The 27,222-nt window shown below is 48.3% G+C and overlaps 4 protein-coding genes across 5 annotated transcripts; 3 read left to right on the top strand and 1 right to left on the bottom strand.

Moving 5' to 3' along the window:
- Nucleotides 1-872: 872 nt before the first annotated feature.
- On the top strand, nt 873-5,675 carry LOC311343861 (UDP-glucuronosyltransferase 2A2-like). The gene is given in 8 exon segments (XM_084468830.1): nt 873-962; nt 1,222-1,778; nt 1,780-1,936; nt 2,468-2,616; nt 2,947-3,078; nt 3,486-3,573; nt 4,134-4,353; nt 4,830-5,675. Coding segments are annotated over 7 exon segments (1,599 nt in total). The 5' UTR covers nt 873-962; nt 1,222-1,232; the 3' UTR covers nt 5,137-5,675.
- A 125-nt stretch (nt 5,676-5,800) lies between these two features.
- Nucleotides 5,801-13,010, bottom strand: LOC311343859 (uncharacterized protein; the record flags this gene model as incomplete). Of its 2 annotated transcripts, none has more annotated exons than XM_084468828.1 (15): nt 5,801-5,940; nt 6,462-6,582; nt 6,914-7,052; nt 7,309-7,424; nt 7,703-7,807; nt 8,108-8,181; nt 8,252-8,365; nt 8,766-9,050; nt 9,233-9,347; nt 9,547-9,687; nt 9,786-10,156; nt 10,436-10,628; nt 10,974-11,471; nt 11,622-12,580; nt 12,860-13,010. In XM_084468828.1, the coding sequence occupies 15 exons, from the start codon at nt 13,008-13,010 to the stop codon at nt 5,849-5,851; spliced, it is 3,474 nt and encodes a 1,157-aa protein (XP_084324954.1). In that variant the 3' UTR covers nt 5,801-5,848. The 2 variants fall into 2 exon arrangements, with proteins under 2 accessions (XP_084324954.1, XP_084324955.1); XM_084468829.1 differs by having other exon boundaries at nt 11,622-12,583.
- A 370-nt stretch (nt 13,011-13,380) lies between these two features.
- On the top strand, nt 13,381-20,796 carry poli (polymerase (DNA directed) iota). Its single transcript, XM_084468001.1, has 10 exons — nt 13,381-13,558; nt 13,666-13,788; nt 13,945-14,109; nt 14,431-14,562; nt 14,752-14,988; nt 16,375-16,553; nt 17,190-17,281; nt 17,360-17,490; nt 19,124-19,341; nt 19,601-20,796. The coding sequence occupies exons 1-10, from the start codon at nt 13,468-13,470 to the stop codon at nt 20,714-20,716; spliced, it is 2,484 nt and encodes an 827-aa protein (XP_084324127.1). The 5' UTR covers nt 13,381-13,467; the 3' UTR covers nt 20,717-20,796.
- Nucleotides 20,797-22,615: 1,819 nt separating this feature from the next.
- On the top strand, nt 22,616-25,352 carry LOC311342967 (ras-related protein Rab-27B-like; the record flags this gene model as incomplete). The annotated part of the gene is given in 7 exon segments (XM_084467815.1): nt 22,616-22,651; nt 22,653-22,658; nt 22,662-22,871; nt 23,326-23,411; nt 23,754-23,857; nt 24,300-24,423; nt 25,166-25,352. Coding segments are annotated over 7 exon segments (753 nt in total).
- Between the last annotated feature and the right edge of the window lie 1,870 nt (nt 25,353-27,222).

Here is a 27,222-nt window from a genome sequence, read left to right on the forward strand (position 1 = left end):
ATTATGCAAATGACTACTTCAAAAAGCAACATGGTGTAACCCTTTAGTCCACGCTGAAAGGAGAGGGCGAGAGAGGGAGGGCAGGGGAAGGACCGAGAGAGAGAGAGAGAGACAGAGAGAGACAGAGAGAGAGACAGAGAGAGACAGAGAGAGAGAGAGACAGAGAGAGACAGAGAGACACAGAGACACAGAGACAGAGAGAGAGAGAGAGACAGACAGAGAGACACACAGAGACAGAGAGAGAGACAGGAATGGTGTTGTTGTGTTGGGGACATTCTACACAATGTGTCAGATGGCCATTTTTAACATCCTCTCCATCCTATTTGTACTTCCTACTTATTTATTTCTCCCACTTAAAGAGGAGGACCAGAGCCCTGGGCTGCATGGTCGGCGGTACAGGTTTAAAGTATTTTTAATCTTTGATCTTTACCATATCATTTATAACAGACTTGGTTACTAAATTTTTATTCAGGTTTAGCTATTATTCTGGGTTTATTCTGGTTTTTACTATTATTCTAAATAGCTATTGGTTTAGGCTGAATAAGCACTGAAAAATCATTATATTGTGCAGTCTTTAAATTCAAATTTGAATATTAAAAGTGATCAAAAATACACACATCTTATCATCCTACTATACCTTTGTCAGGTTTGACAGTGACTGTCAAACTGGTCAAATTCTGTTAAGTTGTCTCTCCTTGGCATCCATGGGGAGGTTCTCCTGCTCATATCATGTGTCTCCATAGTAGTGAGTCTTCACATTAGAACAGGTTTCAGTCCCTTTGAGAGCATGTGCTGGCCTGCCCACCTTCCCATGACGACTCGACTTGAAGCATAATGTAATACTTCCTCTTCTGCTGTTATTTAAGGATACTGGCATTCTGGGAAATAGTATGATGACGAAATACTAGCGGAAGGCAGAGCCAGAGCTTTATGTGTTTGGGTTTTGGTCTACAGGACAAAAGGTAAGCGTCTTTCTGTTAACAGAGAGTTACGATGTGATTACATAAACTGTGTTGCCACACAAGACGTGTATTGTTTAGATTAGCAGTCTAGATCCTGGCATGTGATAATTCACTTTACAAGCTTCAACTTTGGCATGGAGATGCTGGCCAATCCTCGCACACAGAGGACTGAACCAGAGTTCAGCTGAGTTAATCATTGTTCCCATTTGAGACGGAGCTTCACCAGCTGCATTCTCTGCTACTTTCCCCCACACTCCAGAGACTGTCAGGATGATGGGGCTGTGCGAGCGTCCGTCTGCGTGTGTGCTGATGCTGTTGTGCACGTTGGCCGTGAGCGTGCACAGCGGCAACGTGTTGGTGTGGTACACGGAGGGCAGCCATTGGATCAACATGAAGCCGGTGCTGGAGACGCTGGTGGACCGGGGTCATGGGGTCACCGTGCTGCTGCCAAACACCTCCCTGTACATGAGTGCCAGCGAGCCGTCCCGCTACCGCTACGAACCCTTCAACACCTCCGTCACCATGGACGGCTTTGACGAGTTCCTCCAGGCGTTCCTCCACTTCGCCATCTACGAGTCCACGCATATGAGCTACCTGCAGATCTTCTTCAAGCTGGTGGAGCAGATCAACATGGACATCGAGCTGCAGCTGCGCTACTTGGACGGCGTGCTGAAGGCCCCGAGCGTCATGGCCAGGTTACGGGAGGGCCACTACGACGTGCTGCTGGCCGACCCCATCTACGTGGGCAGTGAGATGGTGGCGGAGGTGCTGGACATCCCCCTGGTGTTCACCCTGCGCTTCTCGGTGGCACACACCCTGGAGCACCCCCTCCTTTGTCCCCGGGACTCTGGTCAAGCTGACCGACAAGATGAGCTTCGGCGAGAGGCTGTCCAACTTCCTGTTCTACGCGTCTCAGGACCTGCTGGCCACCTGGTTCTGGAGGGACATCGATAGATACTACACGGAGTACAGAGGTGGGCTATAAACGCCTCCACGAGGGTCTGTTACTGTGCTACGTATGCATTGTTGGTGTGTGTGTTACACGCACGCAAGCAGGAGAGTTGTTTGAGAAGTTTTTTGGCAACTGAAATACCAGCCTCAACTTTAATATAAGTAATACACTTCTACGATGAATGAATGGACTTCAAACAATGGTCGACCGTTGTAACACGTTGACTTGGGGTCACCTGATTATTTTGTCTATGTGGTCGCAGGAGATTTAAAAGGTCTCATAAAATGGTCCTGTACACAAACAGACTAATGAGTCTTATGTTGAGAGAACTACTACTTATCACCTAGTGTAGTGCGATGTGCATGTGTTCACTGCAGCATTGACATTGCGGTCAAATGTATGTTTGACCACAATGTGATGTGTGCAGAAGCAGATCCACAAAAATCTGTAAGGAGTTGATGTCACAAAGAGATCAGACCTCAAAGAGGGTAAGAGGGCGCACAGGTTGGGGGCCCCTCGGACTAACTTGGTGGTGTTGTACGGTCCACTCCAGGGAAGCCCACCTCCATGTGTGAGATGGTCAGTAGGGTGGACATCTGGCTGATACGGACCTACTGGGACTTTGACTTCCCCCGGCCGTTCCTGCCCAACTTTAAGTTTGTTGGTGGGATCCACTGCAGACCTGCCAAGCCTCTGCCACAGGTACTAAGGACACCAAGTCATTGAGACACGTCTTGTTTAATAGCCTTCATTGCATACACACACAGTACTTTAATGTAAAGCATACTGTAAAGTTATTCTAGGAGCCAAATAAACCATTTAATTGCATTGGACCCAACCATCATACACAGACAACTCACATACTAAAATTGCTGATCCTTTCAGAGTTTTCCGATTGCGTTCTGTGCATTGTTAGACCCACCTTCAACTGACGCCTGACTCACTTTTGGTCCCAATAGTTAAAATAAACGCTGCTGTAAATCAATGGCAGGGAAGTAATCACTGTATTTAATCAGACTGTGGTTGTTGTAGGAAATGGAAGAGTTTGTCCAGAGTTCAGGGGAGGACGGCATCGTGGTCTTCACCCTGGGGTCTGTGATTAAGAACATCTCCGCTGAGAGGGCCAACGTCATCGCCTCGGCCCTCGCCCAGGTTCCACAGAAGGCAAGAACCGGCCTTAAAGGACTTTCGTCGTAAACAGGGGAGCTCCAGTTCTTCTGGACTTAAAGCACCGTAACATTTACATTTCTCCATTGATTTAAATTAGTCATTTTTCTATTGATATTAAATCATTATATATATTAAGAGACACCTGAGTTTGTCCAACAATCTCTATAGCATGTGTTGAACTCTAAAGGGCCATGTGAGTAGAGATTTTCTCCTACGCTCCTTTGCATTAAAGCTTTGGACCTGAGATCAATCCAGTGCACTACTATGTAACACACTACATCTTTAATCAATTTGACTAATGAAACAGATGCAGGTCCAAAGTCCCCAGATGGTGCACTAAGGAATAGAGCATTGAGTGAGTGAATAGTCCTGCAGCGTGTCTCAGGATGTACCATCTACAGGTGGTGTGGAGATACAGTGGAGAGAAGCCAGAGACTCTGGGCTCCAACACCAGAATATATGATTGGATCCCTCAGAACGACCTGCTGGGTACGTACAGACACTGTAGACACATTTACAGACACTGTAGACACATGTACAGACACACCTACAGACACTGTACTGACACACCTACAGACACTGTACAGACACTGTACATACACATGTACAGACACTGTACAGACACTGTACAGACACTGTAGACACATGTACAGACACTGTACAGACACACCTACAGACACTGTACAGATACACGTAGACACACGTACAGACACTGTACAGACACTGTAGACACACCTACAGCCACTGTACAGACACACACACAGACACTTCCAAAATACTAAATTATGTTGCAAACTCCATTTCTCCGGACGCCTATGAAGCAGCCCCCTCCCTTTATTAGAGGCAGAGGGGGCAGCTCTCTGACCACCAGCTGCTCTGTCTAATCCTTTTAAACAATGTCCTAATGGCTTTTCATTAGGTATTGTTTTTCTTGTTTCACCATTGAATTTATCCAGATGATGATACTTCATCCATTATGATAAAAATAGGCTGTTAGCAAAGTGGTGAATGGAGTTATTTTCTAATTGTATAATAATCTCCGCCCCCAGGTCACCCTAAAGCCAAAGCGTTCATCACACACGGCGGCACCAACGGCCTCTACGAGGCCATCTACCACGGGGTCCCCATGCTGGGCATCCCCATGTTCGCTGACCAGCCCGACAACATGGTGCACATGGAGGCCAAGGGCGCGGCCCGCGTGCTGAACTACAACAGCATGCAGAGCCAGGACCTCCTGGCCGCCCTGCAGACGCTCATCAGCCAGCCCTCGTGAGTCTCTCAGTTAATGAAGAGGAAGACATCAGCTAGAGCAGGAACCACTTCTGCCCTTCTGGGGTTATCTACACTTTTCAAAGTTTAGACAACAAAGTTGCAATGTGATCTACTGTAACTGGGGTCCTGCCCCGGCTCCACTTTACTCTGCATGGCACTTTCACCTTTTCCTTTGCTGACTACATGTTGATTGTATGCTTTGTGTCTGCTTATTGTCGCCCCGTGAGACTGCTTCTCTCTGGCATTCATTGCAAAATGTAAAGTTGAACATCTAGATGGTCTCACGAGTAAATGCTTATATTCTTATCCTAGAACTTGCAAGTCACTTTTGGATAAAAGTGTCTGCTGCCAAATGTCAGTACTTTATTAATCTGGAAGCACAATAATTCCGTTGAGAATCAATCAAGCCCTCTGAATTCAGCCTACACTAAGATAAACCAGAGAACATGAGGTATATAACGTATGGTTCTAAGGTACAAGGAGAGCGTCATGAGGCTGTCCAGCATCCACCACGACCAGCCGCTGAGCCCGCGGGACCGGGCCGTGTTCTGGATCGAGTTCACCATGCGCCACAAGGGAGCGCGGCACCTCCGGGTGCAGGCCCAGCGCCTGGCCTGGTACCAGTACCACAGCCTGGACGTGCTGCTGGTGCTGCTGTCTGCCGGGCTGCTCCTCACGCTCCTACTGGTCAGGAGCTGTGGCCTGGTCCTGGGGAGGTGCTTCTGTAGAACGAGCAGCCTGAAGAACATGAAGAACAGTAAGAAGAGCAAGGCACAGTGAAGCTTTGGTTTGACCTCGTCGCATTTTTTCACACTGCATTTTGAATTGTGGATTGTCTTTACAAATAGCTTTTTGACACAAGACACCTTTTTACTACAATGTTTCATGTAAGTATTTTCAGGAAAAATGTACTGTTTTAGCCAGAGAAGGACACTGTTGGACTGTAATTGCAAACAGGTGAAATCTGTTAGCATGATTAGTTATGTGCTGGTTCAGATGTACACAAGTCATTTTAATGGCAGAACTAATTCAAGCCAATCACTGTACAAGGTAGTAATTGGTGAGATCAACTTGTTTACCGATTGGTTTGAGTAAACGCCACTCCGTCATCTGCGGAAATGTGATTGGCCAAGATTTAACTGATATGAAAGGTTCATTGGTCGGTTGGATGAGACAATCACACCAAGCTTCAAGAAGTGCTTTTATTTTCTGAAACATTCAGACCCCACCCCTTAGGTTTCCCCAACACCAAGTGCCCCGTAACAATATTGAAGCGCATGAAATAAAAGTACTGCAAACCAAAAAGCAATTTAATAAACTAATAATTCTGCCTGAACTTAAAAGTGATGCAATTCATTTCTTATAAACATGCAGTATTCTCACGCTCAAAACTTAAGGAGAGGCCGGCAGCTCATGATGGAGTCTGACGCCCAGGCAGCGAGAGGCAGTCGGCTCACAGACTCAAACCCTAACATTTCTTTATTCCCCACCATCACCATTTCCTTCCTTTCCCGTCCTCCTTCACCTTCCACAGCACCAGCTCCATGCAGGCGGTGGCGTCGTCCGCCGTGTCGTGGCCACAGACTGGCGGAGGAGAGCAGGGTTAGAACACAAGGCACCAGTCACATCCATTCATAGAGCAACACCATTTCACGCCCTTTGAACTCAGATAGGAGTCGCTTAGGAGTATAGTGGGGCATCTTGCTCAAGGATGCCTCATACAGGTAGGATTGCAGACTTTGGGGATCGAACCCAGAACCTTAGAGCTAGGAGTCGCATACCCTCATCAAGACACTATGCTGACCCCTTCCTCCCCCATTAAAACCAATCCTTTATCTGATCGGTAATCTGTATCCAGCAGTTTCACACAATTTTCCCATTGACATCCTCATGTTGATTAAGTCACAGGACGCCACACCGAGCTGCTCTGGTTCTGAGCAGCCGCTCTGGTTCTGACTCGAGCCGCTCTGGTTCTGACTCGAGCCGCTCTGGTTCTGACTCGAGCCGCTCTGGTTCTGACTCGAGCCGGTGGAGAGCTGACCCCGGCGAGCGCTCAGGACCAGGGTGGCTGCTGGGAGCGAGGCCTCCGGCGGCAGCAGACCCACCGCTCTCCTGGATGATCCTCCGGAGGTGGTCGGCGGTGAGGTGGTTGAGGGTCAGCTTGTGGGGGGGCCCCATGCGGTGAGGGAACACCACAGAGGTGTCCACCACGGTCCCATGGAGGAACTGAGGGGAGGACACAGGAGGAGTCCTTTCAGAGACACTTTCCTCGTCTCATTCCACCATTAGTCGTTTTGTTTCGTCTTCATTAAGGAATGCATTGTTTTCTTTTACAATTACATTTAACTTTATAATTCTCTATTAAGATTACATGTTTTGTTTTTCTAGTTGTAATGTTATTGTGTATCTCAATGGGTTGTTTCAATGCTTCCTACTCTAACTATTCTGTTGTGCAAAAAATACGCAATTAAACCAATATTAACTTCTAGAGTCTTCTAGAGTTCACCAGGCAGAGGGGTCCCGGGCTGACCAATGACCCGTGGCCCCGGCTGCTCACCTTCAGGGCACACAGGCTGGCCTCCAGGCCGTGGCCCACCAGGATGGTGTCCGCTGAGATGAAGAGCAGCAGGGTCTGCTGGACCTCGCCCACCGAGGGACAGTCCTCCTTCAGGTCCTTCTCCGAGATGCCAGAGAACCTTCGGAAGATAAAACACTGATGGTTAACAACACCATGGGCCAATAGAAAAGGGAGTAGGGCCCCTTTCAGGCAGGGTTCAGCCAATAGGACACGATATGATCAATCTGAAATGAGAAGTGGCTCCAATAGGATGCTGTTTGAGTAGGTTGTGTCCTCATCTTTCCACAGTCTTTGCTCATTCTAAAAAACGGTGAGTCTGAATTGCGAGTTGTGGTGAAGGAGAGGAAGGGAGCCTGGAGGAGATATGTGCAGACCTGGTGTTGAAGTCGACCACGTCGTTATCGGGTTTGACGAACGCGTCGTACACCACCTGCAGAGCGGAGTTGACCACCGTGACTCTGGACAGCTCCAGCCCCTGGGTGGTGTAACACTGGACAGGAAACAAGACCACAGGTCACCACAGGTGCTTATTATCAAGCAATTTCAAATCCATTGTTTTGAGGTGGAAATATTCCCCTCAAAAGTTCAAATCTTTACAGGTCTATGAGTAGAGGTTCAGTTTATCAAGCAGAAAAGATTTGCTTGCAGAACCATAATTAGCTGATGTACTCATTTGTCGTCAACCCTTTAAAATTTAGTACTTCCTTAAGGTATGAAAGCCAAAACCAATGCAGCTAAAGGTGAATAAAGTGTATAGAGTGATGTCACCATGTCACAGTCCAGAGAGTACACCCCCGGACAGCTCCTCTCACAGTCCTCTCTCGGGCGGGATGAGACGAAACCATTCATGTCCATCGCATCGTGGACGTGTAGCTACACAGAGACAGAGAGAGACAGACAGAGAGAGACAGACAGACAGAGACAGAGAGAGACAGACAGACAGAGACACAGACCGACAGACAGAGACACAGACCGACAGACAGACAGACAGACAGACAGACAGAGACAGAGACAGAGACACAGAGACACAGAGACAGAGAGAGACAGAGACAGAGAGACAGACAGAGACACAGAGACACAAAGACAGAGAGAGAGAGACAGAGACAATCGTCATCTCAAATGTGAACCAATGGTGGTGGTGGTGGTGTTGGGATGTGGTTCTGTAATCCGTACTCTGAACACTTGGCACCCCGGTGCTCCCATCACTCCTTCACAGCAGCTGTAGCGCGTCTCCACCCCTCCGGGTACTGGTCCGGACAGAGCAGTGTGTTAACCTAAAGCACTGGCGCCGTAGGATAGGTCCCTGCTGTGACTCACCCTTCTTTTCCACTCCTTTGCCGTAGTGGTACGTACACTCGTCCTTGCGAGTGTGCGTCCCTGTGGTGGTCACGGAGTACGTGGCCCCGCAGCGACAGCAGATCCTCTTCAGGGCTTTGAGAGACACACTCAAAGTCAATTGATGTAATTATAATTGAATAAATTTGAAGTATAAATTGAAATAATTTATACTTCAAAATTATTGAGATATTTTATATATAATGACGGTATAAGATAATGCACAAAAATACACGTAAAATATAAATTAAAAGTTCCATTAAAACATTTGAAATACAAATGTAGGGAGGTACAGAGAGGTTAGGCCACATACCCTAACCCATATGTACAAATATAATATAACATCGATCAACTAATTGCTCTACCGCCATTTACCACAGCTTTGTGGTAAGCCACAAGGTTAAACTACACTACACAGTGAACATGTAGGAGGTGCATCAACAATGTGGATGGATTCCAAGGCCTTTGAGCGAGGCGGCGGCGGCCGGATACTGACGGTCAGCGACGCTCTTCTTATGGTCCGCAGACAGGACCGCGCCGCCCGGCCGCTCCGGGTGCTGCAGCGGGTAGTTGTGCTCCATCAGCTGCTCCTCGTTCATGACGTACTCCTTTAAGCTGTCATACAGCCCAGCGTCCCCTGGTGGACACACGGCACCGCGGTCACACAGGTCCCCCAGGGAGACACCGGGCCGAGGGGCCGCCGACTCACCGCGTCCTGCAAGCTGCCTCGTGTTCAGGGGAACGTTGCCCTTTGCTCTCTTGCATCGCATCGCGTTTTCATCTGTGGGGGGGAAGCGTTAAAAGATTAGTCACACACACACACACCACCGCACATCAACACACACACACACACACACACACACACACACACACACACACACACACACACACACACACACACACACACACACACACACACACACACACACACACACACACACACACACACACACACACACACACCTTTGGTAGGAACAGTACTTTGGTTCTTCATCTTCTTCAGTGCGTTTACAGCAACACTGAGATATTTCAGTTTGTTGACACTGCGGTTATAAACCGTCCTTTCCTCCGCCAACGCCTGTAAACAACACCAGACGTCAAAAGAACCACTGGATACCAACACCAGATGTCACGGTACAGTCAAGCGTTCAGAGAATCCCCATTAGAACACAGTGTTAATGGGTCACTTGTTAGACGGTTCAAGACTCTGTGGCGACATACAGTCAGCGCCGCGGTCAAGCAGAGAATCAGGATTATCCATCATTGATCCGTCCCACCTTCTCAAAGGAGTCTTTGACGGTGGGCGAGGTCTTGAGGAACTCCTCAGTGAACATGTTGACGTAGCGCTGGCGCACATCGTGAGGCACTTTGTCCTTCAGCCTCTCCGAGCGCTGCTTCACCTTACGCTTGGTCAACGCCTTAACAAAAGAGGAGCCCAAAATTCAGATTTATTCTTTCAAACCTCATGCGGCGATGCCTGTTTGTGTGTCCCGAAGAGGAAGAGGATACAGGCCACCTTGGGAGGGACCTGGAGGGCCCCCGGGGGTCCGGGCGGCGGGGCCAGGCCCGCGTGGCCCGGGGCGGAGGCCGAGGGGAGCAGGGACGCGTTGCCCACCATGTGGAGCGCCACGGGGGGCTCCGGGCGGTACCGGTGCACCGGCGCCGCGGCCGACAGCAGGATGGTCTGCAGGCCGCTGACAGGCGTCAGCACCGTGGACCCCGAGCGGGACACGGGGGTCAGCACCGCGGACCCCGAGCGGGACACGGGGGTCAGCACCGTGGACAGCGAGCTGGACGCGAGCGGCAGCGGGTAGGAGCCCTCAGGAAGGAGGAAGTGCAGGTTGTTGCCCACCTGGATCACAGTGTTGCCCACTGGGATGCAGTATGCTGATGGAGGACACACACACACACACACACACACACACACACACACACACACACACACACACACACACACACACACACACACACACACACACACACACACACACACACACACACACACACACACACACACACACACACACAGGGTGTCTTCATGCTATATGAATGCAATTCATCATTGTTATTATTCTAATCATCTTAGTTATTATAAAATATTGTGTAAAAACCTGACCTCATCAGAACACTGCAACCCAACAAACATACTGAGTGAAGTCCACGTACCGCTCTGCACGGCGACCGGGGGCTGGGAGGGCTGGACCGGGGCTCCGGACCCGGCTCTCCTCTGATGGGGAGACGCTGTGAGGGGCCTCTGCTGTCCCTGCAGGACCTTGGGGCGGTGGGGCGGCTGGGGCCCCGAGGGCCCCCCCCGCAGGGGAACTAGGATCTGGGGCTGAGGTCTGAGCACAGCAACCGGCTGGTCGATAACAAGGGGTAAGGTTTACTGCTTTTGCCTTTGAGCCTTCACTGTCAAAAGGTATTTTCAAATGGGTTATGATAAAGCAGACAGATGTTAACAACACAGACTTATGAGCTACAGATACTGATAAACGCTTGACTCTCCTTTAAGTGTAAAGGACCCTCACCATCACCAGTGATTATAAACTATGATTCATAGCCATAAGCTCAGTACTGCTTCACTGCGATATGACGATCAGTAGCTGATGTTGAGGGGTTAGACTCAGTGTAGGGAGGTAAACAACATGCAGGATGGAAGAGTGGCCGGAACGTTTGGACTCTGCTGTGGGGACAGAAGGGGTACCTCCGGACCCCTGGGGACGTGGGCCACCCTCCTCTGCGCCGGCGGGGCCGGGGGCTCCTCCTCCGCCGCGTACGTCCCCCAGTCGGCCGGCTCGTCCCCCTGCCACGGGCCGGAGGGAGGGGGGGTCCAGCCTGGCTCCGAGGAGGGTTCTGGGGGACTCGCGTTCCCGGTCAGCGGGACGGGGGCCCCGGGGGGCGGGGCACCCTTCTCGGCCTCGTTGGCCTCCATGAAGATCCGGTAGCACTCCTCCATGGGGTCGCTGTCCGACATGTCCACGTCCGAGTAGCAGAGGTTCTCTGTGGCCGACTCCCCGGAGCTGGACTCCATGAGGAGGACCGTCCCGGGGGGGGCCCCTGTGGAGGGAGGTGCTTGGGGGGACTCTGACGGCGTGTAGCGAGGGCAGCTGGGGTCCCCGTCTGAGGACCCTGCTGGCGGTGGGGGGGTGGCCTGTCCACACGGTACCACCGTGGGCACGCTATTGGCCGGGGACCAGTAGTGCTGGACCGTGTGGGCTGGGGGGTCTACGGTCTGGGCCGTGTGGGCTGGGGGGTCTACGGTCTGGGCCGTGTGGGCTGGGGGGTCTACGGTCTGGGCCGTGCGGGCTGGGGGGTCTACGGTCTGGGCCGTGTGGGCTGGGGGGTCTACGGTCTGGGCCGTGTGGGCTGGGGGGTCTACGGTCTGGGCCGTGAGACGGTAGGAGACTGGGGGAGCAGGAAGTGGATCGCGGCCGGGCTGCGCTGGATGGGTCTTCTTGACAGCGTGGGCCCGAGGCGGCGCCGTTGTCGTGGAGATCTCCCTGAACTCGCCAGCGGGCCGAGCGTCCTGGCAGTGACCTCCGTCCCGACGGCTCCTCCTCTCCTCGCCGGCGGTCTCGGCGTGGGAGCCAGCCAGCCTCTGGTTCTCACTGCGCAAGTCTTCCAAACATTTAGACAAGCCGTCAAACATGTCAACGGGTCGACTCCTACCGACAGCCTCGACCGGTTCTCTCAGTCCCACAGGAGAGCGCTCACCCTGGGAGTGGGAGGTGTGTGTCGCTGTGACGTCAGCCTCGGGGCGAGGGGAGCTCTGGACCATCGATTGATTTTCGATGACATTGTGAACTTTGTTTTTTTTCTGATCTGGGGAGGACGGAATGTCGATGACGAGGTCCCCGTCCTCGGAGTAGGCCTCCACGCTGGCTGACTCAAGGTTGTGACCGGAACTACACGGAACCTCTCTAGCCCTTTTGACCCCAGCCTTATCCTTCTGATCTTTGCCTGACGAACTGTAAGAGCGCAGATCTGCAGAGAAGTTGGACAAAGGGTCATATTCCAGATCGGTCCTTGGTTTGGAGTTATCCACCACGTATTTCCGTGCTTGGGATGAGAGCTTTGGCGTGCGTCTGTGCGACGACGGTTTATAACCATCACCGTTGTCATGTTTGCAGGTGGTTTGGTTGTGTGTGCGCTGTAGTGCTGCGTTCCCACGGTCCCCCTGCTCCGTCTGGTAGCGGGACAGCCTCCTCTGCTCCTTCTCCACCTCGCTCTTCACGTCCTCGATCTCCTTGTTGATACGGGCCAACTCCTGGAGAGATTCACTGCTCTCGGTCAGGGGATAGTTTGGGATTCCTGCTTTACGGCACGAAGACATATGGAGATAAATGTTTTTTTTTTAATATATATATATGCAGCAAGTCGTTTTGATGGAGTCGCATGATTCTCTTGAATTCGGGTCTACAGCCAGTAGTCCAACGAATGAACGAGAACCATGAGACTCCATCAAAACAAAGTAACAACACTACTTTCTATCCCCAAAAATGCACACTACCATCAATCATTTAGCAAAACATTGGATAGGCATATAAATATATTCCATTATTCATTTGCATGTAATTGTCAACAACTGACCTGGAAAACCAGCCAGGCCCACCGGCTCCGGCGACGCAGAGAACATCCCTCGGAGCCGCTCCTCATGCTTGTACAAACAGTGCGGCCTCTCACAAAGTCCACGTCGGAAAGGGCACACCACTTCAGCGAAGAGACCGGACGCTGGCAACATCTGCACAAAAAACTAAACCCGTCAGGTTCGCCTTTATTTATATAATAAAAGTTCTAAACGACGCGTGGAGTCTCCTAATTAGGGGGGGCAGGTGGTGCGCTCCATCTTTATACAAGCCATGCGTACCGTCCAATAGTTTTGTTTGTCTGATTATTTGTATGATTATTCCATTTTTAATCATGTACGAAGTTTAGGTCTGTTGCCGGTTGCTGGTGGCTTTGTATTACGTGTTGGTCGTTTCTAATGATTGTTTGGCGTGAGGAGTGTGCTGCAGAACCTCCCCGCGCCACTGGGGGGCGGCGCTGCGCACACAACTATAGACGGTGCTGCGTTCAGGACACGTGGGGAGGAAGAGGTGGTGCTTGGGAGACATGTGTAACAACAACATCCATGTCCACCAGTAACGTTACACTTGTACTTTCCAAACTTTTTTTGTTAATATTTCACGGTCTTTGAAATGGAAAATAGTGACGATAATAGCGATGAGGATGAAACCGAGTGGAAGACCGGTTTGACAGACTTTACAGTCGCGCCCAGTCCTGATTATGGTGAGCTAAACACAAACCGGAATCCAAAAGATAAATAAATAGTCAACGTCGTACTGCCTCGTGAATAAATGCCCATCCATGTTTTAATGTCATTGCTTTGTGTGTAGGAACTGGGTTTAATAGACTGCAGACTGCCTCCCCCCAAAGAGTCATCCTACACTTTGACTTGGACTGCTTTTACGCGCAGGTGGAGATGCTCAGGAATCCAGCTCTGCGTAATGTGCCTTTGGGTAAAACTGGCTTACTGCATCTACCTTTTTTAAATTGTGCACTCGTATTGATTAAAATATAGCGTTTAATGTAGCCGTTGTTTTTACATTATGTCCTGCTCTCGGTCCTGGTCATTGATAAACAAATAAATACAAAATCTGTGTGTATATCTGCAGGTATTCAACAGAAGTCTATTGTAGTCACCTGTAACTACGTGGCGAGGGAGCAAGGTGTGACCAAGCTGATGTCGGTGGTGGATGCTCAGGAGAAGTGCCCTCAGCTTGTGTTGGTTACCGGAGAGGACCTGACACACTACCGGGAAATGTCCTACCAAGTCACAGGTACCACTGATAATCATAATGTGTAATAATCATGTTTCTCAGTGTTTCTATTGTGTTATAATGTATATCATGGAATAATAAGTCATGTAAAATACTGTCAATACTGTTAGAACTAATGTATGTCATCATTAGTGCTTCAAGATACAATTTTTTATGATGTTATTTTACTTTGTTGCAACTATTCAACCTTATTACGTGGAATATTGTTTTAATGTCATTTAACATTTGTATGTATGTTAATTATTTTAAAAAGAAGCTTTGATCTCTTACTGAATGTGGCTTTGTCTATACGCACTCACCTTGCTGTGATGATTTCATCAGATCTGCTGACGTCCTACTGTCCCTTAGTGGAGCGGCTTGGGTTTGATGAGAACTATGTTGACATCACAGAGATGGTAGAGAAGAGACTGACTCACTGCTCCTCGTTCCAGGGACATGTCTATAACCGTTCTGGTATGCTTTCATTACATCGTGTTCACACAGGCCGGTGTCTCACTGAAACTAATTATGAAACCAGCTTAGTGTCCAATTTAGAAGAAATGATTTGCATTTAACTTTCAGTTCTGTGCTGAATAGTAACAACCAAAGCTTTTGAAACTGGACGAGCAAATGGAAGTGTAACTTGTTGCGTATGTTCTGCAGGCATTGAGACTAACCCTGGGCCTCACCGGAGGCTGGCGGTCGGCTCCCACATCGCGGCGGAGCTCAGAGCGGCCGTCTGCAGCAGGCTGGGCCTCAGCGGCTGCGCCGGGGTCGCCACCAATAAGCTGCTGGCCAAGCTTGTGTCTGGGTCCTTCAAACCCAACCAGCAGACCACACTGCTGCCCCAAGACGTTGAGCACCTCATGGACCACCTCGGCGGCCTTCGTAGAGTTCCCGGTAGAGAAAATGTTATGTTGCTTTAGTCTACATTGTCTTCTATACAACCCACGTGTTATACAGAAGATTCATTCAACAGTAGTTCAAACCGCACACATGTTGGATCATGGCACCAAGGTAGGATTAGTTATTGATGGTCTGCTGAACACTATACAGTATCTCACAAAAATGAGTACACCCCTCACATTTTTGTAAATATTTTATTAAATCTATTCATGGGACAACACTGAAGAAATGACACTTTGATACAATGTAAAGTAGTCAGTGTACAGCTTGTACAGTGTAAATGTACTGTCCCTTCAACATAACTCAACACACAACCATTAATGTCTAACACGCTGGCACCAAAAGGCACTTTTATTTATCTCTCACTTTTGTGTACAAATGTTGCAGTTCCATTAGAATTCCACTGGGGGCGATCGCATGAGTGCAGATTGAATGGGGGTCTATGGGGCTAGACGGCTAAATGTATCTCTTTCACCTGCTTGTCGTTGAAATATCACAGATTTTATTGTAGATACTGCAAGTTCAATATAGATTATAGTTCAAAAGTTGAATGAATGAGTACTTATGTCCTTTCGATTTCTTACAGTTCGGGCCATTGTTGGCCATATACGCTAGCATTCTGCTAATGAATGCTGTGTGCAGAAATGCCAAAGTGACTGAGAACTTGCCGTAAAGCAGGACAGTGACGTCATCATCTTTTTGAACAGATTTTTAGAACAGATAAGTGAACTTAATATAGAAAATTCAATATTCGGCTGAGTGTATTCTTTTAGCCCCCCATTTTGAATGTGACTTTCAAATTACTACAAAAAATGACACCCTGAGTAAAGTGGAATTTGAGGGTGAAACCCCGTCGACTCCCATTCATTCTGCACTCGCCCGCCAGCGCCCTCGCATGGACAGAGATGTGTTACCGCAACCAGTTCAGGAACAGGAAGTCACCAGAGAGTGCCAGCTCTCTTCATATTAGACGTTCTCTGATGGACGCAGAATTCGGTGTAACACCGGAACCGGATTTGTAGAAGCATTCTGAGACCAATGCGGAGGTATTGCGTGCATATAGCTTATTGGGCCCAATTTAGACATTTTCACTTAGGGGTGTACTCACTTGCCAGTGCCAGTGGTTTAGACATTAATGGCTGTGTGTTGAGTTATTTTGAGGGGACAGTACATTTACACTGTTATACAAGCTGTACACTGACTACTTTACATTGTATCAAAGTGTTATTATTTCAGTGTTGTCCCATGAATAGATTTAATAAAATATTTACAAAAATGTGAGGGGTGTACTCACTTTTGTGAGATACTGTATATGTTGTATAAATGGATAAGGTTGTCCTAGGAGGCTGAACTCATTGTAGTGGTGTTCTGTCCTCTGAGGGGTGGGACATCAGACCGGTAAGAGGCTCCAGGCCCTGGGATTGGTGACTGTGCAGGACCTGCAGCTCTTCCCATTGGCCGGCCTGGTGAAGGAGTTTGGAGTCCCTACTGGCCAGCGTCTGAAGAACCTGTCCCTCGGCGTCGATGACTCCCCCGTCGTGCCCACAGGAGCCCCCCAGGTAGGACACGGCTGGAGGGAGGATTAGAGAGTCTCAAAGAGAGAGAGAAGAGGGCAAGATTTTGCAGATCTACGTACATTCAACCCTCCCTTTGCCTATGCATGCACACCTAGTAGAGCTAGGATGAACATGATCCACAGGCAAGATGGATTCCCGAAACAAACAGCAGCTTTTTAGTGTGTGTGTGTGTGTGTGTGTGTGTGTGTGTGTGTGTGTGTGTGTGTGTGTGTGTGTGTGTGTGTGTGTGTGTGTGTGTGTGTGTGTGTGTGTGTGTGTGTGTGTGTGTGTTTGTGTTAGTTATTATTTATCCCGGGCAACGCCGCCGAGGGCGGAGGAGCCCCGGTGGCTCCTCCGGCTGATCTTATGAATCCGAGCCATTGTGATCCATCCACTGTTAACACTTACATGGTACCGTGAAACGGCACGTTTGTGGAAAGCTCATTGTGGGACTGGCTCGTAGTGGCTGTAATTCTGCACCAAGGCTGAATTTCAGGGATGTGTCTTCAAATACTGTATTAGTGGCCCACTAACACCTATAGAAAAGCATCCATAAAGTAGCATGGGACCTTTAAATCCTACCTAGGCTACAGCACGCTTTGAAATGACTTAAATTGTTCTGGTCTCATGTTCTTTTAGTCTCTTAGCGATGAAGACTCGTTCAAGAAGATCACCACCACTAGAGAAGTTGTAGAAAAGACCCAAGAGCTGCTCACCAGTCTGGTGGGGAGGTTGGTAACCGCTGGTTACAGTTGATACGGTCTGATGGCACACAAGACTCTAATCTCTCTGCTTGGTTTGGAAACAAGGATGCAGAGAGACGGCCGGGCGCCCCGGACCTTCAGGCTGACCCTCCGGAGGTACTCTGAGAACAAGGGCTTCAGCAGGGAGAGCCGTCAGTGTCCCGTCCCCCCCCCCCTCGGACACAAGGTGGTCTCAGGTGAGTCTCCCCCCCCCCCCCCACCTCGGACACAAGGTGGTCTCAGGTTGGTTAGATCTCTCAGGTCTCTGCAATAAACCATATTGATTGCGGACAAAGTAGTAATAATTACTACAAATGACGTAGGAAGCCTATTGTTTTCGTTAGTATTATTATTATTTTTAACCTGACTTCCAAAATAGTTTAACTCGTAGAATGAGTAAGGGAATCAAAAGATGGTTCAGAATAACACATAGGTGGCGCTATAACAAGGCCTGGAAGTTCAGCATTTCAACAGGCTGCCATTACCACTAGGAAGGTGCAATATGCATGAAACTTGTTATACTTGCACATTCGTCATGATGAACAGCTTTCAAATCGCAACCCATACGGTCAGACCATTTGGATATAGTACAGTGACCACAACTTGACCAAACACCCACACATTAACTCCTTTGGTGCTGAAAGTGGGAAAAGCTGCAAACTTGACACACATGTACCAGGTAACTGTGGGACTACATGGTGTTAAATTCATAGCAATGAGGCGAAAGACGGCAGAGATATACATTTTAAAGTGAAATACATGCATATGTAAACAGCGCTACAACACATTTAAACAGCATTGTGTCAAAAACACGTAGGCCCAGCTGTCCAATATGGCTGTTAAGGGACAATTCCGGTATTTTGAACATTGAGCCCCCTTTCTGGTTTGTCGAGTATGAAAGAGAGTGGTTGACACCAAAATGTTGACTATTGGTCCTGTCTCGGGTATTTGGCTCATTTAGAATCGCCCCTGTCTGCTTCACAATAGCTGGCTACGGGCATTCACAAACCTGTTGTTTGGTTGTAGTCTTTTCGCTCGGTTCTCCGTCTCAACAGTAGGGCTAGAACCGAGCGAAAAGACTACAACCAAACGTAAACAGCCCCCGTTCCTTTTCTGGTCAACGTGCAATGAGTCTTCCAACAGAAATCAATGGGATGTACAAAATGCGATAAATGTGCAATAAAACACGACAGAAACTGTATTTCGCTACGATACTTAATTTGGAACATGAACAAACACCATTAGGGCGATTCTAAATGAGCCAAATACCCGAGACAGGACCAATAGTCAACATGTCTGTGTCAACCACTCTTATTTTATCCTCGACAAACCAGAAAGGGGGCTCAATGTTCAAAATACCAGAATTGTCCTTTAAGAGGAGATTACATAGTATACCAATGCCAAATTTGAAGACTATATATGAACCACGGCCTCTCTACAACGCAGGCTGGGCCTTAAAGCGGTACACACGTAATTTCGCAAACGTCCGTTTGACAGTGGATTTTGACACACTATGCTTTAGAAACATGGTTGGTGATTGTTTTGATATTCTAACTTCCGATAAACCAGTTTTTAAGGCATACCAATGCCATATTACCATACCAACCAAGCTCACCATAACTGGTATTGCGTCGGCCTCATGACCATGGGGTCGCTGGTTCACGTCCAACCTCAACCAACAACTCTGAGACATGGCATCAAATAATGTTTACCATCAGGTATTCATTAGGCCATCGTCATACCGTTGGACCCCGTCATGGTTACTATATTTATAATTGAAATCAATATTGTTATTATTATTTGCTCATCCTCTTCCGTTCGGTCCAACAGGCAGCAGCGATGCTACTGTGCATCTGGTTACCATGGCAATGAAGCTCTTCAACAAGATGGTGGACGGAAGCGCGGCGTTCCACCTCACGCTGCTCAACGTCTGCTTCACCAACCTGCTGCCGGCACGGGGGGCCCCTGCCCCGGGCCAGGGGGCCATCACGTCGTTCTTCACGCTGGGCAGCTGCCCACCCAGCAGTCCGGCCCCCTCCCGGACTCACGTACCGGCACACTCACCTCATCTCCTCAAATCAATTCAAACTTTATTTATAACGCGCTTGTTCACTTCATTCAATTGCTTGTTGCTTTTTAAAGGGTTGGGACTTTGGGTCTGGTTGGTCCATACTGTTTAATACGCTGTGAACGTAGGCTGAATGTTCCTGTGTTACAAAGGATGTGGACAACAAGCATACCAGAGTGAACCCCCTGTGAGTCCTGAACCAAGCCCTTGTTAGTATCCCTGGTTTGTGTTCCCAACAGGAGGAGCGTCCGCCCAGCCGCTCCCGGGAAGTGGAGAGAAAGCCGCAGTGTGGGAATACTGAGCATGACTTCCAGATGAAGACCCTAGCGGAGCGCAGCGTGGCCTCTGAGGCGGATCAGCCCGCATCAGCGCCAACAAAGAGTCTGGTTGTTCCTCCGGATGTCAGCGCGCACAGCGGAGCGGCCTGCAGCACACAGCCGCCGCCTGAACACTGCTGGACGCCTGGAGGCAGGACCTTCACACTGCCCCCTAACGTGGACCCCCATGTGTTCTGGGAGCTCCCTGAGGACATCCAAAAGGAGCTGCTGTCGCCTGCCTTCACCCGTACCCACCCCACCCCCTCTGCATGGGCCAGCAGGCGGCCAGCCCCCACGCCCCTACCCCTCTCCTGTGGTCCTGACCCAGACCCTGCCTTCACCCGTACCCTCGCCACGCCCCTACCCCTCTCCTGTGGTCCTGACCCAGACCCTGCCTTCACCCGTACCCTCGCCACGCCCCTACCCCTCTCCTGTGGTCCTGACCCAGACCCTGCCTTCACCCGTACCCTCGCCACGCCCCTACCCCTCTCCTGTGGTCCTGACCCAGACCCTGCCTTCACCCGTACCCTCGCCACGCCCCTACCCCTCTCCTGTGGTCCTGACCCAGACCCTGCCTTCACCCGTACCCTCGCCACGCCCCTACCCCTCTCCTGTGGTCCTGACCCAGACCCTGCCTTCACCCGTACCCTCGCCACGCCCCTACCCCTCTCCTGTGGTCCTGTCCCAGACCCTGCCTCCCAGTCCCCGCCCCCCCTCCGGTCACCCGGTGACTCCCATCCCCTCCCCGGTAGGGAGGGGTCTGACACGCTGCCGACTACCACAGGGCCAGGAGAACCCCCCACGGCAGACCCCCAGAGGGCCGGGGGCCAGGTCCCAGGGCACGTGGACCCGGCTGTGTTCTCAGAGCTGCCCCTGGAGGTCCAGAGGGAGCTGATGGTCGGCTGGAGGCAACAGAAGGCTCTGCTGAAGGCGCCCTCCTCTGTGAAACCAGAGAGGAAGTCTACTAGCAAACACAGGAAGGCTGGGGTTAAAGGCGCTCGGCAGAACGACTTGTACCAGTACTTTAAGCCCAGCTAGGCCTCGTACCCTACGTGGTCCATGGCTCTTCATGGTTCATAAGAAAGGTTCATTTTATCAAAGCATTGTTTTTTTGTTATTTTGGCAATAAAAGTGATTGTTTCTTCAATACATGTAAATGGCTATGCTTATTAATATTAATGATATTTACGATATTAATATAATGATACTTAATATTAATGTAGATTAAATATGGGGAGTTAATTTGTGCTTGAGTATGTAGTCCTAAATCAGTACTTAAATTACCCTTAAGCTCTACGTTCGCTCTTTCCATTGCAAAACCATTATGGAAAACAACAGATTCGCTCCTTGAGAATTCCCCGGCTGGCCAAGGTCCATGGAAATCCACAAAGCTGCACATTCGTGGAAGGGAACAATACAGTTTTCAAAGGTCTCCATTTTGTAGAGGGAAACAGGCCTGAGAGCAGCTGACCCCAGAACAGATCTGTGGTCTCATATTAGTCTCAAACTCCTCCCTGAGCCCATGTGAGCCAACGGCTGAGCAGTCCCATCACATCGTTGCGCTAGGACCACTGGAGCTCCCTCCACACACATCGGTAAGATCTGCCCTTTTATTCTTCTATCTATCCTTTTGGATTCCTTGATGGAACATTGGTAAAAAAAAACAACGCTATATTTGCTTTTGAAATTATTATCCAGGACATAATTGACATGCATTGCATATGTAAAATACAGTTGTATTAACTTCATAACATCTGTGAAGTTGTCATTTGAAGCTAGTGCCCTGTGGCTCCTCGTCATCCACCTTGTTGTTTGTAACGCTAGGCTAGTACCCAGTAGCTTTAATCTCATCCTTAGGATTCATTCAACCATTTATCACTGGAGGTGCCCAGTCTTTCATTGTAATTAATGGAAATGATTTGATTGTCAGAAAAAAGGACAAAAAATACCAACTATGACTCCAAAACCAAACAATATAAAACATGAACGGAAAGTCAGAAAGGTGCTGCCTGACCTGTCCAGTAAACAGGAATCAGGTTAAACAGACGCACTCCTCTGTTTAGGATTGGTCACACACATCCCTGCTCTAAGTGTCACTGTGGATGAGGCCGATGACGTGAGTGTCATGCAAAGATCACTCCTGGATGTCATATGAAAGAGGTTTTGTCTGTGAGGCCGTGTGGTCGTTGGGAGGAGCTGTGCACAGATCCGCTCATGTGGAAACCAGCTCCAGTCATGTGCTTCTGTTCTCAGATCTGCTCCTAATGCCAACAGAGTTATGGTGGGTCCATATAAGCTCTGAGAGGCTCACACGCCCCCCCAACCCCAACACACCACACACCACCCCCCCCCCACACACACCACCCCCCCACACACACCACCCCCCCCACACACACACCACACACCCCCCCCCCACACACACCACGCCCCCCCCCACACCCCTCACACACCACACCCCCCCACCCCCCCACACACACACACCACCCCCCACCCCCCCACACACACACACACCCCCCCCCAGACGGAGAATGTCAGATATGCAGCTTATTTCTCTGTTTTATGGTTTCTCTTCTCGTTGAGTGGACTCGTTAGGCGCCTCACTCCACTGAGTCGGGCTATTAACCGCTTATTGAGCACCGTGAGGACACACAGGGGCGCATTTAGCAAATTGGGGGCCCAAGGCGAAGATATGTATGGGGCCCACCTCATCTGATCTTTAAAAGAGAATGGAGAAAAAAAAATTACCAACTGAATGGTGGATAGGCAGGTATAGCTAATCCACGCAGAAGTAAAGCCTGAAAAAAACCCTGCATACACTTCTTTACTCCAAAATGAAGATGGACAGCAGAGAACACACAAAGTGTAGCACTACACAAACTAATAGTCGCGATGGAACCCACCAGAGAATAAGGTTTCAGGTAACAGAGGGTTTTGTGAATGGCAGGTGAATGTATTTCAGTGCTGCTCACCAAACAGACACTGATTCTACTGGCTGGGACTTGATTCACCAGGGAAGGTCCCGTACTCTGGATGCCAGATGGCCGTCGACGGGGACTACGACTACCTGATCAAACTGCTGGCACTCGGAGACTCGGGCGTGGGGAAGACCAGCTTCCTGTACCGGTACACGGACCAACAGTTCAACCGCAAGTTCACCACCACCGTGGGCATCGACTTCAGGGAGAAGAGAGTGGTGAGTGGTGACCACACAGGACACTCTTAATGACAGATGGTCAGCTCCAAGGGAGTGTGTCATCATTCTACCACGGGACACTTCTGCTTCTCAACAGTCTGAGTCACTCACTTTTCAATTACTACTTTCGACCTGATGTTTCCTTGACAACGGATATTATATATTATTATATATAGCTGATTAAGTTGATTAAAAATGAATAATAATGTTACAGATTAAGGTAATTCATATCTTATCATTCTTGGTAACTCATTCCATTTCAATAACGGTACACCCCTTTGTGGCTTAGGCCTTACATAATTCATAACAATGTAAATAGCCCTATATGTAGACGCTTTAGCTCTCAAAACATTGACATTTAATACCATATATGCCTTGTGGATTTGGCATGCCCATCTTATTTTCACGTGGGAGGTGTGTTGATGTAGTAATGCTGTGGGGGGGGGGTCTCCAGAACTACATGGGGACAGCGGCTGATGGGACGTCCCAGAAGAACCTGAAGATCCACCTCCAGCTCTGGGACACAGCGGGACAGGAGAGGTGAGCAGCCTGAACGGGCCCCCTCGGCCCCAACACCAAACCACACCTCACTAATATCATACTGTTATTGTTTTCATTATCAGGGGTTTCAAATGGATTATCTGGTTCTTAAACGAAAACTTAATTGATGAGCAACAATCAAGTTTGAACACATTCAGCCTATTCCAGAAATATCAAAGTGTATAACTTATGCTTGATTACATAATTATATAACAAGTTATCTTGAACCTGCTAAAGTTCCCCGTACCCAAGTGCACACGTCCCGGGTTGGAATGACTGAGTTACTGGCTGATGAAGACGTTATTACATGATGTTAAGGATATACAACCTGTTGATGTTCAGGTTCAGGAGCCTGACCACAGCCTTCTTCAGAGACGCCATGGGCTTCCTGCTCATGTTTGACCTCAGCAACCAGCAGAGTTTCCTCAACGTGAGGAACTGGATGAGTATGTCTGTTCAAATATAGATACAATATATATTATAAATATAGATACAGTATATATTATAAAGATAAATATATACATCATAAATATATATATATATATATATATATATATATTAGAAATATATATATATATAGAGTATATATTATCAATAGATATATACAGTATATATTATAAAGATAAATATATATACATCATATATATATATATATTATAAATAAATATATATATATATAGAGCTTATGAAAGGCAATCTGCTTCAGGATTCTTTAATCGCCGGTCCTTGTGATGGGATAAATGCATTAAGTTGTAAATACCGTTTAATCAAATCTAATATTGTATATCCTCCCTGGTAGACAGGAGTTGATATGGCCTTTAAATTGCTATGGATAGCAACTATCAACGACGGATCGATTGATTACATAAACACTTTGTGTGGCCTCAGGTCAGCTGCAGGCCAACGCCTACTGCGACAGCCCCGACATCGTGCTGGTGGGCACCAAGGCAGACCTCCAGGACACCCGGGACGTCCAGGCGGGGAAGGCCAGAGACCTGGCAGCCCGCTACGGGTGAGTGGGGGGGGGGTCCAACGAGGGGCCGGAGTCTGGGTTCAAGCGGGGGCCTTACACACCTGTAGCAGCCATCTTGGTTCTGAACTCTAGCTGGGTGGGCGGGACTGAATGCGGAATAGAGTCTTAATTTCCTGGTGCCAGGTGAATAAAGCCCATGGACTCCTACGCTGTGGAGATGAAGGTTCTGTGATTTGTGCAGGGTCAGGATTGAAGAGCCTGTATTGAGACTTGGATCTAAGAAATAAATGTCCAGAAATAATTTGACACTTTTCACAGAGGCTTAATCGATGAGGTACACCACGTCAACCTGTGCCAGAGGCCTTCCGTCCTGCCTTTAGTTCACCAGCAGGCGGCAGCATTGAGCCGCTCCCAAACTCCACATCTGCGTTAACACGTCCATGCGCACATACACACACGCTCACATGCACACAATAAATCATACTAGTCTAGAAATGGGATTTTATTAGCGATTAATGATTTATACAACTCGACTTGAGTATAGCGATTTTATTGTTTTCTTTTAGATGTATACATATCATTAAGGAACATTCAAGAACTCTATCCGTCACATTCAGGATGTAGTACAGGGAAAGAACGGTAACACCGGTTACAGTATTTATAATAAAAAATAGAACAATATTTTCAGCAAAAGGAAACAACGCAATATGGGTAGATATAAATAAGGGTTACGGGCCTGGTGAGCCCCGAGGGCCTCTCCTCACCTCCTTTTGGGCCCTAGGATCCCGTACTATGAGACGAGCGCGACCACGGGCGTGGCGGTGGACGAGGCGGTGCGCGCGCTGCTGGGCCTGGTGATGAAGAGGATGGAGCAGAGCGCGGAGCCGAGCGGCGCCGCGCCCAACGGCAGCGCCACCGTCAGCCAGGAGGTGGCGGACACGCCGGTCCGGCGGGGCTGCGCCTGCTAGGACACGAGCTGGACTCGTTTTGTACTCCCAGAACTAGCCTTGTTTTACAAATCAAACAAATGTCAACATGTTGATGTTCCCCATTGGGGGGTGATGGGGTCACCCTCCCTCCCCACATTGTGTTTTGAGATGCGAGTTCAAGTGGAGATAATGTTGGGGTGGTTGGGGACATCGTAGGCTCCTGAGACCACCCAGGGTCTCCCGAGGTCCAGCAGGTCGTTCCTGCTGAGGCCCCGCCCACCTCGCAGACAGCACAACAATGACTCGTTGGTTTATGACCTTTTATAGCCAAAGTCAACGTATAGACGCGTTCCAGGCGCCTGTCGCCTGGTATGGAGTCGAGCCGCCCCGTCGCTTTTGGTATGAACGCGGCTTTAGACCCCAAAGGTTGATAGAACTACAATTGGTAAGTCGTCTTGATTAGCATTAAAACATACAGTATCATCATCACGAACGGTAGGGGACCAGTTTTTATAATGGTTATACACGGTATAACCTTTTAGTTTAATATTTGAATAACATCACAGCATTGCTAATGTAATGCCCCTGCCAAAGCAGGGAATAATGATTAATTATGATATATCGTTCTGTTGTTTAATGAACCACATTTGAAAAATGGTCAACTTAGAGAAAAATACTGTTTTTATTTGACACATTGAAGCATGACTGGCAGGGATATGCAGGCTCATGTGTTATCAGGGAGTATATTCTCAAAGTGACAAAAATAAACACTTCAGTCTTGGTTCTATTTTATAGGTAAACAACCATTATGTTAGTTACAACGAACAAGATGTTAAGTCCTTTACATAAATCTTGACTTTTATACGTGTACATGGGCAACTTTTTGGGGGGGATTATGGAATACAATTGTTCATGCGTGAATTTTAAAGGGTAATCGGAATGAAACCTGTTTGTAATGAAAAAAGAATGATCTCTTTTCTGAATGAATACACATACACCTATACCTTTGATTTATAACGCAAAAAGTAACACAGATTATACATGTTTTGATTCATTATTTCAATATATATATAATCGACCAGAGCCAAGTTAGATACAGACACAAACATTTCTTTCCCCACATTTATCTGCCATTATGTACTTCCCAAAACCAAAATTGGAAAACAAAATAAAACATTCATTTGAGCGATACAAAAAAGAACCAATCCAAATGCTCTACAACAATCCAACATCTTAAGTCACTGCTAATGTACGCTGGAACAGAATAGTGCTCTTTGGTGTACTGACCGAACATTCAAGGTCTCCAATTCACACAACTAGGGCAGTTCAATTAACATTGAATCCTTTAAGTTTTGGCATCAGATCTGCGTCAAGAGGGCTCTCCTCTGTCAAATAACTTTTATATCTTTTATATCTTATATCTATTATTTCAAACATCTGTTCTGACTGTGTGAGACAAAATAAGGGTGTGTATATGTACAACAACACTGCATTGTCAAAATAAATGTAGTCCTTTCCATACGCTAATTGCTATTGGCATCATCTCCAGGAATGACTTTTCCACACAACTTTGCCCAACGCGTGTGTTTCAACACAAGAGCACAGTCATGAGTGGATCATGTGGCCGGCTTTCACTATGGGTGTGATTGGGAGGACGAAGGGAGGGTCGTACTCCAACAAGACTACTGGTCTGGTCCCTGTGAAATATAGGAAGAGATGTCTTTGAAACATCCCCTATATAAAGTCACTGATAACATTATATATATTATATAATATATTATGTTAGCCGTATGCGAATATAAACAATACAAATAAGTTGTAATAGGAATAAAGAAACAGCCTTTAACATATGTTAGTGCCACTCACATGCAATGTCATTCAAATGAATCATGCTCTTTCACAAGTGGGT

The sequence above is a fragment of the Micromesistius poutassou genome (assembly GCF_964030765.1).
Source record: "Micromesistius poutassou genome assembly, chromosome: 5".
NCBI classification, from domain to species: Eukaryota; Metazoa; Chordata; class Actinopteri; order Gadiformes; family Gadidae; genus Micromesistius; species Micromesistius poutassou.

Coding starts and splice junctions, on each gene's coding strand:
- poli (XM_084468001.1), top strand. CDS start 13,468: ATGGAAAATAGTGACGATAATAGCGATGAGGATGAAACCGAGTGGAAG. Junction 14,110..14,430: donor AATGTCCTACCAAGTCACAG/GTACCACTGATA, acceptor TGATTTCATCAG/ATCTGCTGACGTCCTACTGT. Junction 17,282..17,359: donor CTCACCAGTCTGGTGGGGAG/GTTGGTAACCGC, acceptor TTTGGAAACAAG/GATGCAGAGAGACGGCCGGG.